General features: G+C 39.1%; 1 protein-coding gene across 1 annotated transcript in view; it reads left to right on the plus strand.

The window, feature by feature from the left end:
- Positions 1-2,287: 2,287 nt before the first annotated feature.
- Positions 2,288-19,772, plus strand: part of Lix1 (limb and CNS expressed 1) — a 50,390-nt gene continuing 32,905 nt past the window's right edge. The window contains exons 1-2 of the mRNA XM_027401212.2: positions 2,288-2,548; positions 19,298-19,461. Of these exons, the coding sequence (XP_027257013.1) occupies positions 2,467-2,548; positions 19,298-19,461 (246 nt within the window). The 5' untranslated portion in view covers positions 2,288-2,466. The remainder of the gene's footprint in view (positions 2,549-19,297; positions 19,462-19,772) is intronic.

The raw sequence follows: 19,772 nt of genomic DNA on the forward strand, positions 1-19,772 counted from the left end.
CATACATGTGAAATATACATAGATCTATGTGTCATTTCACTTAATGATTTTTGTCCATGGGACAGCCTTGAAATTCTTCTTTGGATGGCCTATATTTCCTGTTGGCATTTGCCAAGGAATAGTCATTATAATAACAATTACTATTACTGCTACATTTTTCCTTTTCTTCTTTTATTAAGCCCACCCTTCTATAACAAACTAAAGAAATTATCACATGAAAGACACTTTATTTATACACAGTCTTTAAAGGACTAGTTTCATAATAATGGAATGTGAAAATTGGAAAGAACATTAGAAAATAATCTGTAGTGAGTGCTATGTAAAAAGACTTAAACAGGGGGTGGGGTGGGGGGAGAATTAAAGCAAAGAAGTCTTCCACAACTCCTCAACAACTAATAGCTTACAGACATTAAAATCAGTTCTTTTATTTCTAGTATTACATAGTATTGCAATGTGATCACATGACATGTTTGTCTCTTGTCAAAATATTATTTTACACATAGTTATGGATGCTATAGAGATCATAGGAAAAAACCTGATTCATTGAGTTATCTTAGTAATTTTGCATATTCTTTTTTCTTTTCTTTTTTTTTTTTTTTGAGACAGGTTTTCTTTGTAGCTTTGGAGGCTGTCCTGGAACTAGTTCTTGTATACCGGGCTGGTCTCGAACTCACAGAGATCCGCCTGCCTCTGCCTCCTGAGTGCTGGGATTAAAGGCGTGTGCCACCAATGCCCGGCTTAGCATATTCTTTTAAAGGTATTACTTTTTGCACTTGCTCACCAGAAATTCTTGTCACTTGTTGCTGTTGATGGTGGTGATATTGTTGCTGTTGTTGGTGTTGATGGTAGTACTGTTGTTGTTGTTGTTGGTGGTGGTGGTGGTGATGATGATGGTGATGGTGGTGATGGTGATGGTGGTGATGGTGATGGTGGTGATGGTGGTGATGGTGATGGTGGTGATGGTGATGGTGGTGATGGTGGTGGTGGTGGTGGTGATGGTGATGGTGATGGTGGTGATGGTGGTGGTGGTGATGGTGGTGATGGTGGTGATGGTGATGGTGGTGATGGTGGTGATGGTGGTGATGGTGTGATGGTGGTGATGGTGGTGGTGATGGTGGTGATGGTGGTGATGGTGGTGATGGTGATGGTGATGGTGGTGGTGATGGTGATGATGGTGATGTGGTGATGTGGTGGTGATGGTGGTGATGGTGGTGATGGTGGTGATGGTGGTGGTGATGGTGGTGATGGTGGTGATGGTGATGGTGGTGATGGTGGTGATGGTGGTGGTGATGGTGGTGATGGTGGTGGTTCGTGATGGTGATGGTGGTGATGGTGGTGATGGAGGTGGTGGTGGTGGTGGTGATGGTGATGGTGGTGGTGGTGGTGGTGATGGTGGTAATATCTGTGGTACATGCTCAGGTATATATGCTAGTATATGCCAAAGGATGACTATATATGTCTTCTTCTGTTACTCTCAACCTTGGTTATTTTCTTTTGAAACAGGCTGTTTCTATGAATAGGAAACTCCCTATTTCTGCTAAACTGACTGGTGGACAGGTTCTGGGATCCACCTGTCTCAGCTTCCCTATACTAGTGTTGCCTGTACATGGAGCCAAGCCTAGCTTTTACATGGGTGATGAGGATTTGAACTCAAGTCCTCTTGCTTCTACAAAGTCATTCATTACACACTGAGCCATTTCTCCAGACCCTCACCCTGAGATTTTTAACAGAATGAGTTATCATGAGTGAATGATATCAGGATTAATTGAAGTCAGTTTTAGGAATGAGTTGCCTTGGGGGGCAGGCAATAGAAAAAGAAGCTACAAAATAGTCCACCAGGTGTTGCTTGGAACTGCTCACCAGAAGTGACTATCACTGGGGAGAGGATTCTGAATGCATTTATGATGCATAGTCTAATTCCAATCATAATACTTATAGTACCCCTTTTTACAAAGAAGAATTTAGATTATATTGGTTATAGTGGTTATACAATGGTGGCAGTCTGGAGGAGCCTCTCCTTTGTAATTTAGTAAATTGCTTTGAGAAACATGTTTCTTGGGTCCATATTCCTGGGGCAGTGAATTTGAAGATGGAAGGTCAAAAGAAATACCCAAATGGGCAGACAGCACAGCATCCAGGCAAAATCTGCTTGGCGAGGAAATCTGTTCCCATGATTAGTGAGTTTCCCCAGCCAGCCTGTAGGTGGGTGTGTTTAGCAGGAGGAAGCAATGGGAACCAGCCTGTCAGCCAGCCTTTCAGGCTAATTAGCTCAGAATACAACAAAGATAAGTGAGCCTGAGAGGAGGGCCCTGAGGGTCTTTAGATTCTGGGAAATGTCTGATTGGCAGATGTTAAAAGGGATTCTTTGGTAATCCAGTGCATCAATGAACTGCACAAATTCAGTCCAGAGCTGCAAGAATTCAGGCATGAGGACACTGTGCAGGAGGCTTGCACAGGCAGACCGAGATGGACAGAACCTTGGAATCTCTAAGTCACATCGTTGCCCAAGCCCTGCCTCACAGAGACCCGGCTTTGGTCTTCAAAGACTGTAAGTACTGAAGGAGAAAATCTTATCTTTTTCTGACTTTTTAGAAAATAGTTCTACATGTCTAGTCACATCCTATTTAACTATGGTTTCTGCTAGATCTTTGTAGTAGTGTGCTGTGGGCTAAGCGATATTTAAATTGTTCCCAACTTCAGTTAGGAGAATGATTTCATTTTACCTACATCCACGAGGCTCTGGGTTATTTTGCCAAGACACCACTGTGCAGAAAGCGCCGTTTCTAAACTCTAAAACCTGCCAAGTCTTAATGAACTTTTCCAGATGCTTTTTAAATAATGCGAAGCTTACTGGAACTTGATGAAAGCTAAAAATAACTTGGAAATTATAATAAAAAATTCATCTCTAGTTGTTAATGTATTTAATCTTCCATAACATAGCTAGTCACATTAAATCCAGTACTGTTTCTATCTAATAGTATTTGTAGCAAACAAAATTTAATAAGAAATCACCACTGAGCTCCTAAATTTAAATAACAAATTATAAAGCCAATAAAAATGAGATGCTAACTTCAGTCTCACTTCTCACATCCCCACCCCCACCCCACATGGCATGGCAAAGTTATTTTTAAGTCTATTTCTAAAATGATTATGAGAAATAATTCAGTCAAGCTTTCCAATTCCAGCCATACTATTAAACCATTTGTCATATAGCTTCGCTTCTGGAACCAATTTGATTTCTTGCTGCTGCAAAACAGACTGTCTTCACAGTGTATCTTATCTACAGTGAGTGTCAGATTACAAAGGGCTTCTGAAATAGAATTGCTCTTTGGAACTGCCCAAAAGGTGAAAATGCATATGGAATGTTTTTCAGCCTGCAATACGTTACAGCTTTCCTCTTTGTGACTCGAGTAATGTTTGTCTCGATCAAAGTATCAGTGGTTTGGATTTTGCCTCCTGATTAGTGAATAACAGTCCTCTCCAGATGTCCCTGTAGCTTATATTTCTCATATGTGTGATGAAGAAAGAGAAATGTTGGGCCACTTTATTCTATAAAATTTCCCTCTTAGAAATTAAATTGTAACCAATCTGTTCTCCAAGGCATAAAATGAAAGCTATTTTATTTCTTATTTTTTTAATATTGCCTTCAAGCATTTGTCAATAGCTATGTTAGAAATAATAAAAATCATTCCATCCACAAGCCTAGCCGGGAGTCTGTTCTGGCTTGTTATGTTTCCCTCAGTGAAAGAGAAGGAAAGAATGTCTGTCTCCTACAATGCATTCAATTCTTAGTGAAGGGTAAACGGCTTTGACATGTCCAAAGCTTTGGATAAATTGTAAGGACTTCTTACATCTAGAATTTGGAGTGTGGAGGCAGTAAAAGGAAACGGAGGGAAAAGTGAGGCTGCATGGTCCAGGTTTTAAGCTGAACTAATTTCTTCCAATTGCATACTGTCTGTCACCCAAATTTTTGCAAGAATGCTATTTTTTTCTTTTTTTTCTGAGACCATTATAATCCACACAGAAATTCTTTCATATGGAAAAATGTGTCACATTTCATATATTTCATTCATTAACAGTAACAACAAAAAAATTCCTAAATTTGGCATTTTTCATTGTCGACTTACCCTGGAATGAACTGCTGCTCTGCAGCTGCTCGTCTCAGTGAGTGTGAATGTTTGAATGCCAGTCCTCTCTCTTCTGGCTTTTCTAATCCTGGGAACAAAAACGACTAAATGGCCAATGTCTCTACTAATCTTTGTGGAAGAGTAGAAATGGGTTTACTTCCTGAGTCAGGACATGAGATGTCTGTTTGGGGACCAAGCTTCGTCTTGGCAACTGTGGTTGCTGTACACGTTGAAGTCTGACTCATGAACGTTATTTCTTTGGCACACCTATATGTTGCAGCCACTACACTCCTACTGGAAACAAACAAACAAACAAACAAACAAAAAACCTGCCACCAGCCCTAATTGGCAGGTTCTGAAAAGTCTGCTGTCCTCCTAACTCACTCCAGGCTCCTCCCCTGCCAAAATCCATCCAGTCTCTGCCAGGAGGGAGGGCTGTGTACTTGAACACATCACTGCCAATTATTTAAGAATTGCTTCCTTGCTTTCCTGGAAGATGAAAAGGGACTTCAAGAAATTATAAAACCAGATTCAAGTGAACAAAGGAGTATTTTTTAAAAACTGTCAGGGTGTTTCTAAACTCCTCTTCTATGAATGCAAACTGCTATTTCCTTCACTCTTTGGACACACAGTATAGAGAGCAAAAATGGCTTCCTGGGTTATTCACCACCCTTGGTTGGCTTTTGATTTGCTTACAAACAAACAACAGTTGGTAAATATTCTCTTCAAGTTGATTAGGAAAAGCACTCTGAGCGTTTTCTTGTATGAGGCAGATGCATGTGGGAGTAGTTACATTCGCTTAAGGAAATACATGTTGAATGCATTGCTAAGCCATGAAGGCTCTTCAGATGGCATTTTCCAATATGTTAATTCTGTTGTAGTTTAGGTGTTGTTCATCTACCATAACTGTATATTTTAAAAAATATTATTGTTTTTCTGAAAAGGAAAGGAATCCCACAACATTTTTCTTTACTTCCTAGTTGACATTCAAATGGAAAAGGTTTGCGATAAGGTGTGCTCCCAATCTGAAGGCTTGCATGAGGCTGCTCTCTACAACAGGAGTGTCTCTGTGACAGGCAGCACTGGGTAGCATCGCACAGCCAAACAGAACCTGTTTTTAGAGAAAGTATGGCATGTGTGCATGCTGCCTTCCATTCTGAGCTCTGTGCCATCCACTTTCTTTTTTATTTTAATTAAAAAGAAAATTATTTTACATGTCAATCCCAGGTCCCTTTCCCTCCCCTTCTACCCTTTCCCCACCCCCCCCACCCCCCCACCCCCGCAGCTAACATCCTACCTATCCCATACCCTTTCTGCTCCCAAGGGAGGGTGAGGCCTTCCATGGGGGGTTTCAAAATCTGTATTATTCTTTGGGCTAGGGCCTAGGCCAACCCCCTTGTGTCTAGGCTCAGGGAGTATTCCTCCATATGGGATGGGCTCCCAAAGTGCCATCCACTTTCATTCCATGGATGAGTCACAAGCAAGGATGAGCTCTCTTAAGAACAGCCCCTGCCCTCTCTTGTGGAGCATGTACTTGCTGTTTGTTTGCGACTATTTGACCAGTCCTTGGCTTTTTCTCAAAAGAAACTACTGCATGATTTCAAGATGGCTGTGTAGCAATCCTAACATAGGTACTAATTCTTCACATTACAAAAGATAAGATACCCACCATCTCTAGGGTGTTACTTCATCCATCATATATCAGGATGTTAACTCTTCATTGCATAACAGATAACATGCCAGGAACATTTATTCTTCGTAACAAGCCAGTAAATGCAGATACTGCTGTAATATGGTTGTTGTAAGTTAAGGAAAGAGGCAAACTGACCAAGTATCACCATGGTAGGGGACAGAGGTTAGGTACAAATATCTTCCAACTCCTTTCTTTTAGTCACTCACTGTATAACACTGATTCTTAGAGGTGCCAGTTCCCATATTATCAGGGTTGTAATGGCAAAATCTGTTGGGAAAACAGAGAGGGGAGAGACGTGAACTTTTCTAGGAGGTGAGAGAGACTAGTATGTAGTCATATTTGAACAGACTATGACAGGGATGCAGACATGGGGTGTTTTTAGAGGAGGAGAAGCCACTTGGCCAAAGGCCATACAAGGAGCATGGATTGGATGAGAACTGAATAGAAAAAGCAGGTTGAGTCTTGCTGACACATAGGCCATCAGGAAGTACTGGAATTAGGTATGATCTTAAGTTTATGGCCCTATGTGAATCTGTTGAAAGTGTATATGCTGATTCCTTAGCTGGGAAGAACTGCAGCTTTAATCAGAAGAAAACCATTTGCCAACCCAGATAAAATGTAAAGTTAGTGAATGGTAAATATGCCTCTGGGAAGATGTTACTTTCAGGAACTTGAGGCCAAATGGAAACAACTTTCTCCAAGAGATTGTTTAAAAGCTATCTTGATTGTCATTTCAGCCACAAGAATTAGTTGATTACTGCGTGAGCTCTATAAAGTTATATGTTAGATTTCACCAGTATTTTCTCCATATTCTATGATGAAAAGGTAAGATGGAGTCTTTGTTAAACGTTGCTCAGTTAGATGCAAATTTCTCACATATTTGAGGTGCATTAACTTTTTTTATTTGAAAAACATCTCTCTGCATAGAAGGATATATATATAAGATAGGTGAATACTTAGCTTCAAAGAGCACATTTCTACCCTTTGAAAAACTCAGACCAGACTACAAGGCTATTAAAAACATCTTAGCAATCATGAATCTGGCAGTATATGGCTTGGGAGAACAAAAATCCTCAAGAGTCAAGTATTTTTTCCATCCCATTCTCTTTAGTGAAGTTACTTCAAATCTATAAATTTGACGATACATTTATAGTTTTCACATTTCACAGAGAGGGATGGATGTAAGGGTTGTAAAATTCCTTTGCGTCCTGCAGTACATTCCACCATATAAACTGCCCTTGAAAGAACACCATTTCGTTTCAGAGCAATGATTCCATCTTAATTGGGATAGAGTAAATGTTGATACTTTTAGTATTAAACTAGAAATGCATGTTTTATAGAATCCCATTCAGATGCAGGTTTTACTTTATTTGTAACAGGATACAGTGGCTTTTATTTGAATTTATACTGAGGGAAAAATGAGAACTTTAGCTCAGCTATCAGTGATGTAAAATGTGTTCTCTTTATCTTTTATCAGAAAATATTCATTTAACAGTTTAAATATTGAAAGACAGCCTGAGGAGAAAATATTTTAAAGTCTTTTAACTGGGGGGAGGGGTGACTTCTCAGTCACTGAAAGGCTGTATCTGTCCTGATACTTTTTCCTCATTTACTGATACAATATTACTAATACTAATTCAAATGAAATATGATGGACAATCATTCCATGAGATCCACCTAGGGCCTCTTCATAGACTGCTGCCCCATCTTGCCAGAGGTTTGTATTATTTATTTTATTTTATTTTTTAACAGTTCAGATTTGTTAGCTTGAACTCAATTCTAACAACTTCTGAAACTCATGTGCTAAGTTACAGCCCATAATAGGATACAGCTGCCCAAGGGTGAGGTTCTAAGTTATGATCTTTCTGTTTAAATGATATGGTTTTACTGATTATGTGCTACAGATTGATTTAAGAAATGTTAGACAACTTTAGAAGCCTTTCATAAAAGAATTTTTATTTAATATATTTTATATTGAAGTTGAACCCCAAAGGCTTTTATTTCTTTTCCTCCATGTTCAAATGCCCATGTCAGTTTAGTCTGTAGAGGTATTTAAAACAATTCTATTTTAAAAGGAAAAGAATCCTGGTGAAAGTTTAAAGCTAACAGAAGAGACTATTGCTCCATTCTGTAGTTCTCTCCATTGTCTCTCTGGAGCTAATGGAATGTTACAGTTTTGAATTTTTTGTGGGCTTTGTTTTTTTTCTCCCCGATGAGATGATAATCAGTTGATCCCTGGTCCGATCTCACCTTGTTGAACAGCTCTGAGAACCATCTCTCACCCACAACTCTGTTGGCACTTGTGACCTATGCTTTTTCATCTGCATTTCTCTCCTATGCTCCTGAACTACATGCTACAATTTTCTGGGGATGGTTTTGTCTATAGTTTACTTGTAAGTCCCAGGGAAGAGCCAGACCTTGTACTTTGGTCACATGCTAGATGTCTTCTACAAGGCCAGGTACCTGGTGAATATGTGACAGATATGTTTAAACTACCAATTGATTAATTTTTCTCCCCCCACACAAGGGGAAGAGTTTTCACACTGCTGAGTATTCTCCTTAATGATGAAGTAAACTTCCTAGTATTCTTCTAAGCCATTCCTCAATTGACACAACTATCAGAGAATAGCTACAGTTAGGAAGAAGTGGACATCAAAATAAGCTACAAGTCACCAGGACATTCTTCTGATGGTCCTATTCTATCTGTGTCTTTTACACTGACCCTGTGGCAAATACTAAAATGCAATCTTTAAATTATTATTTCCAGGGAAATACATTATATACCTAAAACCATGTTTGTGTAGATTTGACCAGTTTGATAAATACGAATCATGGGCCTGACCCTCAGCTGGTTATCTCATGTCACGGCTCCCATCAAGCATCATAAATACAGTGCCCAATAGAACGTGGGGGAGATATCTACCCCATGATTGGAAAATAGGTTGTATCAGGTTTCTATTCAAAATTGGATGATATCATCTGACCCATGCTGCACATGTAAACCACACATGTGAATTTTAGCATGTTGCTGCTGCAGCATACAGTGTGACACATACAATGATTTTTCATTTAATTTGCATTTGTATCTTTCTTTTGTCCCTTCATACTTCTCTTTTCTCTCCCCTTCCTTCTCATATACATAAAATAAATGTTACTTAACTTTTCTCATAAAAAGATTTACAGTTCAGCCTTTTTTTAAAATTCTATAGGTGAAAAGTACTCCCCCCCACACACAAAAATATTACTTTAAAATTTTTATAGATCATCCTGAAAGGATAACTATGTGAAAAAAAACTCTCTTCCTTCAGAGAAATGTTTGGAATAGGGGGCTGAAGTGAAGAAGGAAAGAAAAGCCAAACAAAAGCCAGCCAGCTTCCCAGCTGTTTAAGAAGCTGGGCCACAATCCTTGAAGAGTGCCACTGCTGGGAACAAAGAAGACTCCAGATGCCTGTCCCACTGTGCCAATGTAGCTACCTTAAAAGAACTTTCACACTAAAGGAAAGGGGGTCAGGGCCCACCCTCTGCTACAGGACACAGGGGCAGTGTCTACAAGAGTTCATTGGCCTGGCCAAAGCCAAAGCTAAGGATCATTGCAAATGCCTAAACAGCTGGCATGGCTAGACAGTTCCTGGGGCTCGGATAGACAAAGAACAAGAGCCAGAGGCATCCCATTTTTCAACCTATTGCGGATGCATGATAAATTAATACATAACAAGTTTGTCTTTTACATTATTTGAGGGTCCTTTTTTTTGTTTTCCCTCAATAAAATTAGAAAATCACACTGGTAAGAAGTTCTACATGATTGAGTTTCTGGGATAGTAAATACTATTTAACATTAAGAAAATTGTCAACTGTTAATGAATATTTTAATTAAAAGTGATATTAAAATATTATAAACATTAATCCATTTGTTCAAAAGCAGAGAATCAATTTGAAAGTATGTTATCTTCAAAGCCACTTAATGATTTATTTGTAAATGGCAGGCTTTCCAATTTGTCTTAATTATTTTTGGCAAGGGATATTTTACTCAGCTAGCAATTTTCCTGATATAGGATTAAAGAAATTGACTCTTTTTTGTGTTAGGTTTGTAACACATTTTTACTATCCTTGGTGTGTAAGTGTATGAACAAATGGTCTCTTCTAGGACTGGCATTTTAAGTGATTGAACCGGGCTGTGAAATATATTGTTTCTACTTTCCTGGGGCATATGAGTCACAAAGTATTAAGTTAGAGTCAAAGTCAATTTCTTGGTAGTTCTTGCTAAGGGCAGATCTATTGCTTTTGTTACTTATCAAAAAGTGAAAATTTGGGATACTAATATGTCAAGATAAAACGTTTTTGTCCACCTATATTTTGACTATTCTAAATCTTTGACTTAACCAGTGAATGTTCTTAAAATGAGTTTGTTCTTTGGGATTTCTGAAATTCTCAAGTATTTGGCCAACAAATAGCACAATGTGTTTAATGAGAAAAGTTTCAGACATGAATACTATTTTTAGAGCATTTAATGATAAGGTTTCCAAAACTCTATGAGATTAGTTTCAAAGATGCAATATGCAAACATATAATCATGTCTCCCTTCAACATCTCTGATCACAATAGTTAAGCAACTAGTACTTAGCATACATGGAGCTCTACTCTGAACATTTTTTTAAACACACACACACACACACACACACACACACACACACACACACCGCTTTCCTCAGATGAGGAGCTTCAGTTTAGGTAAGGAAGGTATCTCACTATGGTGCAAACAGGATTCAAAACCAGGTTGTCTGATTCTGGACTACAGGCTTCTACTACTCAGCAACTGCCCACCTCTTAATGATAAATGGAAAGACAAAATGCAGTACATAATTTAATGTATACCAACTAATGCCAATCATTCCGAGTGCATATAAACCACACTTTATAATCTGTGGTGCCCATTAAAATATCACACTTCCTGTGTGAAAACATAGGTCATATATCCCTGTTGGTGTCTCCATTGAAAAGATGAAAACACAACTCTTTTGCTTCTCTCTCTTCTTCCTTCCCTGTGTGTGTGTGTGTGTGTGTGTGTGTGTGTGTGTGTGTGTGTGTGTGTATGTGTGTGTGTAAAATGAATTCTGTCCTTCTAGGAAAGGGCTGAGGTTCCTTTCAGTCTTCATGAAAAGAACTCTTTTGCTGTTGCATTGTCTACCTGCCTCTCATAGATTTTATTTTATGTCCAACCTTCTCTGATTTAGAAAAACATTCAGCCTTGAGATTCCTACATGCCAATTCCTACATGTCTTCCTACACACACACACACACACACACACACACACACACACACACACACACAAATATTTGTATTCTTTCTAACTGTCTGGCTTCTTCTTTAAAGCTCTATCTCTTCTTTTTATAAAAGATGTAATTTACTTTAATATGTGTGTACCTGCTTGTCTGTGTGTATATGATGTAGATATGTAGATAAGGGCATTTGATCTCCTGGAACTGGTGTTATAGATAGTTGTAAGCCACCAGTGTGGGTTCTAGGAACCAAACATAGGTCCTCTGCAAGAACACTGAGTGCTCTTAACCACTGAGCCAACTCCCCATCACTCTCCTTGAATGAAGTCCCAACAGGAAGTTCAGTGCTTTCAGCGAGTGCAATGGGCAAGGAACTCCATGTTCATTCTATCTTTGTCTCCCGCTTGAGTTGAGTGGGGCACCAGGCTAGAGGGTCATTTCAAATTATTACAAGAAGCTGAGTTCCTCCAACTTGATCCTCAGCAAATCATGTACCTTCTTGGCATCAGTTTTACTTCATAGGAGAGGTGCAAGATTTACTTCCACCTTACCCAGCCACATCCGGCACATACATGACTCTTGCCTTTCTGAATCTGGCTTATTTTGTTTAACAAGATGAACTTCAGTTCCACTGTGATGGTAGATATTCTGACTGGGGTGAAATGGAACCTTAAATGGATTCCAGACTGCATTTTTCTGATATTTAAGCTGTTGAACGTTTTCCATGTGTTTATTGATGACATATACTTCGTTTGTAAGGGATATGACCAATTCACTTTTCCTTGACTCTACTTACATAATGCATTAAGTTTATCGATTTGCTTATGGTGGACCATTCTCATGTTCCTGATGTAAAATCAACTTGATCATAATGTATGGTTTTAAACTTGGTTTTCAAGTACTGTATTAAGAGTTTTGTGTATATATTCATCAAATTAAGTTAGTCTATAGTTTTTCTTCCTTCCTCTTTCTGTGTATGTATGCATGCATGCCTGCATGTCTGTGTGTCTGCAGGTATCTGTAGCCTTAATTTGTTTTGTTACCATGGTACTCTGGCTTTGTAGCATGAGTTTGATGGTATTCCCCCTCTCCTACTTAACTGAGTAGTCTGATTATCATTGATGTAAGGAGGAAGAGTATTTCTTCCTCTTCCTCTTTATCTTTTATTTTGTATCTGTGCTTTGTATTAGACAATGGCTGTGTGTATGTTATACAAGCACTATATCACCAAAATATCCCAGACCATGGTTGTTCGAAACAAGATATGGCTTGAATTTGCTAAGTAACCCACTCTAGTCTCAAACTCATGATCCTCCTGCTCTTGCCTCTATGTTTACAGGAGTCTGAGACAGTCTTAGTCGGTGTTACAGCGCTGTGAAGAGATAGCATGACCATGGCAAATTTTATAAAAGAAAACATTTAATTGGGGACCTGCTTATAGTTTTAGAGGTTTAGTCCATTATCATCAAGGCTGAAGCAGTGAAACTGAAGGCTTCTGTGCCGGGGTGGAGAGGCCTGGATACGCTGTGATCCTGTGTGCCTAGCTATGCAGTATCCATATGAGCTGATATTCAGAAAAGCCTGATCTTGCTCCTCTTCCTAGAGGTCTGGCTGCAGTTTCCAAATGTAACCTTCTTGTGTGCATCATGACCCACATTTCACACCATGTAAATCTAGCTACCTGCACCTACATCTAAGTCACAGCCAGTTTCCTAGGCTCAAACCAATTAAACTGTAGTCTTGTGCTTATCCATGATGGGTAGAGACCTTTGGATCTTGGAATATAAAAGTAAAAGTGGTGGACCTTCGTCTCCTGGCAGAATGATTTTACTATAAGCTCACTCTGTTTGCTTGCTTGTTTTGTGTTCTTCGATACAGGGCTCCTCCATGTAGCCCTGGCTGTCTGGGAACTCCCTTTATAGACCAACCTGGTCTCACACTCCATCTGTCCCTGCCTCCCAAGCTCTGGAACTAAAGGAATGTGCCACCAGGCCCCAGTTTGTAAGCTCACTCTTAAGGTGGTTCCCCACCATGGCCCTAGAGAGTAAGCTAGGATGTGCAGAGCCCTTTTTTCAGCATCTGTTCATTGTGTAGATCATATAATCTCCTATCTTAAACTGTATTTCTGCAGAGCATCAGATTGTCTGTCCCGAGGCCTTCCTTTGCTCTTGCTTAAGCCCTGGAAGAGAGTATCCACCTGTATTCCAGTTTCCCACTATTTTATCTACTGCCCAATGTTAAGATTCCTTGTTTATTTTATAAATCTAGGGTTAACTCTTTCTGTATTTCACCCGGTCTTTGCTATTCATAGCTCCACCCTTGTGCCTTTCTACACCATTCACATACTCCTGTGGTCAAGTACTTGATGATCAATCACTTCAGGCTTACAAAGAACCCAGAAGCTTCCAGATGTCTCTAATACTTATCACCTTCTTGTGTAAATCTTTTAAAAAGGGAATAATTGTCTCTTCATTTTTTTCACTTGATGCCACTGTTATTTCTCTGCGAGTACAATTTCTCTTCTTCCCCCTAGTGCCTGTCTATGTGATTTCCCTAAGGAGAACTCAACTTAGGCTCTCCCCCTACACAGGCTTTCCTTAGAACTCTCAGCCCACGTCCATCTTCTTTTCACCTTGCAATTACTTAATTACTGTGCCATATCTTTTTACACTTTAAATATTATCATTCACTCAGTTGTATAATTTGGTGCCCCAATATTTTATTCACTAACTATATAATGAATATATTATTTCTTCAGGCAGACTATAAATCTCTGTGGGCTGAGAGGCCTGTTTTGAACTTTCTTGTGCTTTGAGGTTAGGGGTCACACATACACTGTGACAGCACATAACTGAGTGTTAATTAGGATGTTCTGTTCCACTGATCCCTGAAGATATTTTCAGTAGAGCACTCCACGAAGGGAACATAAATCAATTAAAGTCAAGACAAAAGGACCCACTGTTGGGATAAAGAGTGAGGAACCTTGGCAGATTCCATGGCAGGTGAGGGTGATGAGGCAGGGACAAACATGTCAAGCATAGCTTAAGTGAAAGTTTTATTAGAAAGGGAAAGAGGAGAAGGAAAGAGAAAAGAGGTAAAGAGACACAGAGACAGAGAGAAGACATAAGAGAAGAGGGACACAGGAAGCGTCCTATCTTCCCCAGGGGAACAGCAGGCAAAGGAGCAAGCGAGAGACAGAGAGAGGGAAGTAGGGACAGGAGGAGAGAGAGAGCATAAGTGGGCGGAGGTCTTTCTTTTATAGGGGTCCTTTGCCACCTGGGCTGACCAGGATTCTGCCTGAATCCTTACAGCCACCATCTCATTCACAATTTCCGTAATCAATAGTTAATAAAGATACAGCCCAAGTGAGGCCACAGCTATGAGTTAGTTACATGCTAACTCTGACTAGGTTTCCTCTTTCTGAATTCACTCTACCATCTTTATCTGGGGCAGGTGACTACCATGATAGCCATGCTGTTTTAGTAACACTAGGGTTCATACATAAAACCTATTACAGAACTCTCCTTTTCCTCCAATTCCTGTTCCTATTCCTATTCCTATCCTGAACTCTCCAGGAATTAGTGAAATTCACTTACTTCCTATACACTCAGTCTATCACACCACTGTTCAGACCATGCAAAGTGTTGTTTAGTTTCCAAATGAATGTGATGACTGTTTCTAAGAGGATAATTCCATCCTCTTGGTTGTAAACCAAGGAGGGCACAGAGTAGAATGAACCAGAGTTCATTCCTTCCAGGATCTCATAGTCTGCTGTGAGTTAAATCACAGAAAACTATAGTTTATTAGATGAATTGTTACCACAAGACATTCCATTCTTCCAGCCAGAAGAAAGTCCAGCCAAGTCGGACTTGATAAATGTAGCCAGGAGCACCATATCCATTTTACGAGATGGTTTATAGGTGATTAAGTGCTAAGACACAGGGCCACTAATGGAATAAGAGCTCAGGAAAGGATACGCATGTAGGCTACACTCAGTGAGTAAGGCATGATGGAGGAGGTGGTATTTCATCTGAAGTATAGAAGTAAATTAGGCATGGGGTGGGGAAAACATTCAAGGTAGGAGGGATAATAAGCTTCATGAGTTCAAAGACAAGCAAAGAGAATGTTCTTACCAAATCCAGGGGAGGCTTTTTGTTGGTGAGGATCAAAGATTAGATAGTCAATGTGTTTGAAACTATTCATATCTTCTTTTCTTAGTTGTGAAAGCTCTAAACTGTACTTTATAATAAAAAAAGGAAACTTGAGGAAGGAGAAAATGAAAACCTGCTGTGTGGAAGAGCTTCTGGGCAGTCTAATTACTACCCCAAAATTGCAGTTATGACCAAATTCCAGAATACTTTAAAGAGAGATGATATTAGCCACAATGATACCTATAAACTGTGCAGAAAACTCTTATTGATACACAAAACATTCAAAATTTTGAAGACATTTATCACTGCATCCAAAGAAGAAATTCAAGGCAGGGAGATGGATTAAGAAGTTTAACAAACAATATAAATTAGAAGTAAATTTCATCTTCTGTTTTCAGATGCTCTATGATGATAAATGCAATGAAACAGAATTGGGTTTCATATAGTTCCTAGCATCTTCCTTCTACTCTTTCTCACAATACTATCTCAGCCATTGGACTTTATACTTCTCTATGGCAGCCCTAATCACTTAGCATCAGCTGAGTGCTTATCTTTTTGTTCTGACTGCAGCACCAAACAAACTGTCCCCATATTCTTTCTCCAGATATCCAGCCAAGAGTCACTAACACCCTCCTGTTTAGTGTCCAGATTCACCAGGTGACTGATAATCTTGTTCTGGCTGTTCATAAAACTGTTTTTGCTCTGATATCCATTTAGAAAAAGTAGAGACTGGAAAAGGAGCCTTACTAAACTTTGAGAGAAATAATGCATACCTTCAAACAATGTGTCATTCTCAAACTGCTGTGGTGACCTAATGTGAAGTCAACTGAATGGGGCAGGGTGACAAAAAATCCATTGGCAACAGCAAAGCTTTTTTGAATATGCAGTGACCAAAAGGTAATTCAAAATCAAATGCATACTGAATCTGAGGCTATCAGAGCACTGCTTGTTTATATTGTATCACATGACGGCACAGCAACCTTGCTTCTGAACATACAACATGCATAGCTCATACTGTGTTCTGTCCACCACTAACCACAAGAGCAGATAAAGATAGAAGTTTGAAGTATTAACTTGGAAGTTAAGTAAATGAGATGTGAAAATCCTGAATTGGCAATATTTGTCAAAGTATTTCACTTTGTAGAAGGAAGCCAGGCTATGGTGACTAAAAAACAAAAAGAACATTGAGGAAGCAGAGACAGTTAACATAGGATATTCCTACTAGCAGCCTGACTATAACACAAATTTCAATAGCTAGTCACCACAAATAGTTCCATGCTGAGTGATGTATTTAATTGATTAATTATCTTATTATTCAGTCATTGTCTCAAGCACACTTATGGCTGCTGAGAAGCAATAAGCAAAGAGTAAGCAACTAAAAATAGGTCAAGAGTGGGACTAAGGAAACAATACCCAAGAGAGAGAGAGAGCATGAATTATTTCTTAGAAAGTTGGGCATACACACAGATCAGTCCCAAGTTGTAGGGACTGAGTATCACACACTTGGTAGCTCACGTTTATTTTGTAACATGGGGAGGACAGGATTTGGGGATGAGACATCTAAAGACTAAACTATGTAATGAATCCTCATCCTCTTCTCATATTTTCTTTGAAATAGTCTATAAACCTTATTGATGCTCCTTAAACAAGAAGGAGTGGGTGTTTTATAAATAGAACACCCTCATATAACTGACTTTTGTTGTAGACAGCAAAGCTAGACCTCTTTGTCCTACACTGCATTCACCCTGACACAAAGGCACAAAGGAAGTACGGACAGAAATATGCATTGTCTGTGCTCGTGCACAGATGTTGCACTTTTCAGGGTGATGACATCTGCAGTACCATCAAAGGAATCTTTTATGGTTACATAATGAAAAATTCAAAAGCTGTTCTTTTTATTCATGCAGAAATCTAAATTCATACTTTCAAACTCTTTAACTCAAGTAAGTTATGTGGGCCAAAATTCTTGTGTGTTAGTCCCACCTATCTTGTTTCCCTATTGGCCAACAGTGCTTTATTCATCAACCAATAAGACAAACATATACACAGAAGGACCTCCCCCATCAGTAGCCTATCCTAGATAACCACTAGTCTTCAGTTTCCTACTCCAACCAGAACCATCTCATTCAAAGATGAAGCTAGAACTCCAAGGTCATGATCTTTGTTGACTAGTGGAGCAAAACGCTACTCAGTGGTTTCTATTTCCAGCTTCAGGATCTCTTAATGAATCCAGAGGTTCCAACTGCACGCAGAGACATAAACTGGATTCTTCAAAAGAAGATCTATGCCTTCTCAGAACTGGAAGGAAGAAAAGGATGTGGGCCAGAAACAGTTAAACATATAAAAGTATTGAATTTTCACATTGAGTTTTATCAACTGGTATAAAAGACTATTTTAAATTTGTAAACAAATTAAAAATTCTACATTCACCAATTTCCAACTTAATCCCTTCCATATATATTAATCCACTTTTTTGTGTTAAGCATATCTTTTCTCACTATTTCTTAGGACACTTGAATACTAAACTAGTGTTTTTAAGCTACAAAGGTAGCCAACTCCTTAGGAGAATAGGGAACTTTCCTGACACATCATGAGTTTATCAGAGACCTGAGGAGAAAAAAAAGAGAATGTCCAACAAAAGTCTTGGACTAATCCCTCTAAATGCATAAGCTTTGGCCAAACCCCTCGTCCCAACTGTAAAGACTGTATGATACTTCAAGGGACCCTTTTGTCCTAGTCACTCATGAAAGTGAGCAAATACCCCACAAGCAAAACTGACAGATATCTTTCTAATGCTGTGGTCAAATACACTGTGAGCTCTCTAGAAATGCAGGTAGAATCCTCATGTAAATCTTAAAGAAAAGCACATTTCAGCTCACCATCCCATAGAAACATCAGTGGTTGAAAATGGCTGTGTCGTGTGTGGCAAATGCAGGTACAGGCTGGACTGACAGCTGTCTAGTGGCAGTGCTGGCAAGGAATTCCTGCATCAGGCAAAGCTTAGTCTACATGACTCATAAGGTCACTTTTGACTCCACAATTCTATTATCCTTGTTAATTTCCCCAATTCAATTTGCTGTACAGGATAAACAAACCAGCCTAATTTGATCTGGAATCTCTGCAGGCTATCACAGGTCATTTAATCTAAAACACATGGCCCTTGCCGTTCCTGTGTTTTCCAAAATCATCTAACAGACCTTGTCTTTACAAAGACTCCATGTTATTAGTTTCACTCATGGCTTTTTCCAGCTCTTGCTTATTTGACAATTGCCTTTGATTCTTCTTTAGATTGAGATAGAGGGAGCATAAAAGAGTTTTCTCCTTTTGGAATTTCTTTTAAGTCACATGAATAGTGAGTCCAGATTAATATTATATTGCTTACATCTTTACTTCACAATGTGGCTTTCTCTTTTCAGGTATGAGAAACTGGATATGGGCTATAGATAATCACAGGTCTGGAAAAGCCTACTGAAGCAAAATTTCAGAGATGAATGGTCAGATTTTAAATTTTGATATTAATATAATTTATAAAATAAATTTGATATACTGCAACCTTGTTAGAATTGGGGTACTGAAACTACTTGAGTCCTACTTATTAAGAAATATACATATAGTCCAGTCAGATGGCTCAGCCACTTCGCCTGACAACCTGAATTTGATTCCTGGGAACCACATAATAGAGAGAACCAACTCCCCAAAGCTGCCATTTGAGCTTTATAGAGGTGCCAGGACATGTACATGCTCCCCACACACATTCTCTCTCTCGCTCTCTCTTTCCCTCCCTCTCCCTCTCCCTCTGTCTGACACACACATACTAAATAAAAATGTAATTTAAAAAGGAAATACACACATGTGTTAAAGTTGTATATCTTAACATCCTTTACATATGCTTAACTAAAATGTCTTTCTTCACAGTTGAAAGCAGTTCCCATAGTGTGCGTGCTCCATTTAAACAGTAACTGCCACAAGGCAGAATTCAGCCTTAAACATTTGGTTTCTGCCAGTGTGTGTCCACCCTTATAACTGGTGCTATCTCTTGTCTTTTGCAGTGAATGTTGTGTCAATGTTACAGGAATTTTGGGAAAATAAGCAGCAGCAGAGAGCCACATTCTCCAGTGAAGGCCTGGTGGTCTATGAGTCAATGCCCTCCTCTGGGCCTCCCTTTGTGAGCTACGTGACTCTCCCTGGAGGCAGCTGCTTTGGCAACTTTCAGGTAAGAACAGCCAGGCCCTTGTTAGAAAAAAAAAATAACTGGGCTAGAGCACAAACTAGCTACGATTTTTCTTGGATATAGTGAATAAAGCTGAGTCATAGCCTATCAAATATACTGGAAAAAATCAGTCAAATGCCCCAATTTAAAAAAGAAAGAAGTGGTTTATATTGGGGATGTGCCCTGATACTTTTACAGAAAACAATTTTTTTAAAGAATAGCATTTCATTTCCAGGATAGCTCTCGCCTTTTCCTTCAAAACAACTCTGGAAAAAGATGTATAGAACTAGAAAACAGTGATAAAGCCTTCCATT

Source organism: Cricetulus griseus, chromosome 2, assembly GCF_003668045.3.
Source record: "Cricetulus griseus strain 17A/GY chromosome 2, alternate assembly CriGri-PICRH-1.0, whole genome shotgun sequence".
Lineage (NCBI taxonomy): Eukaryota > Metazoa > Chordata > Mammalia > Rodentia > Cricetidae > Cricetulus > Cricetulus griseus.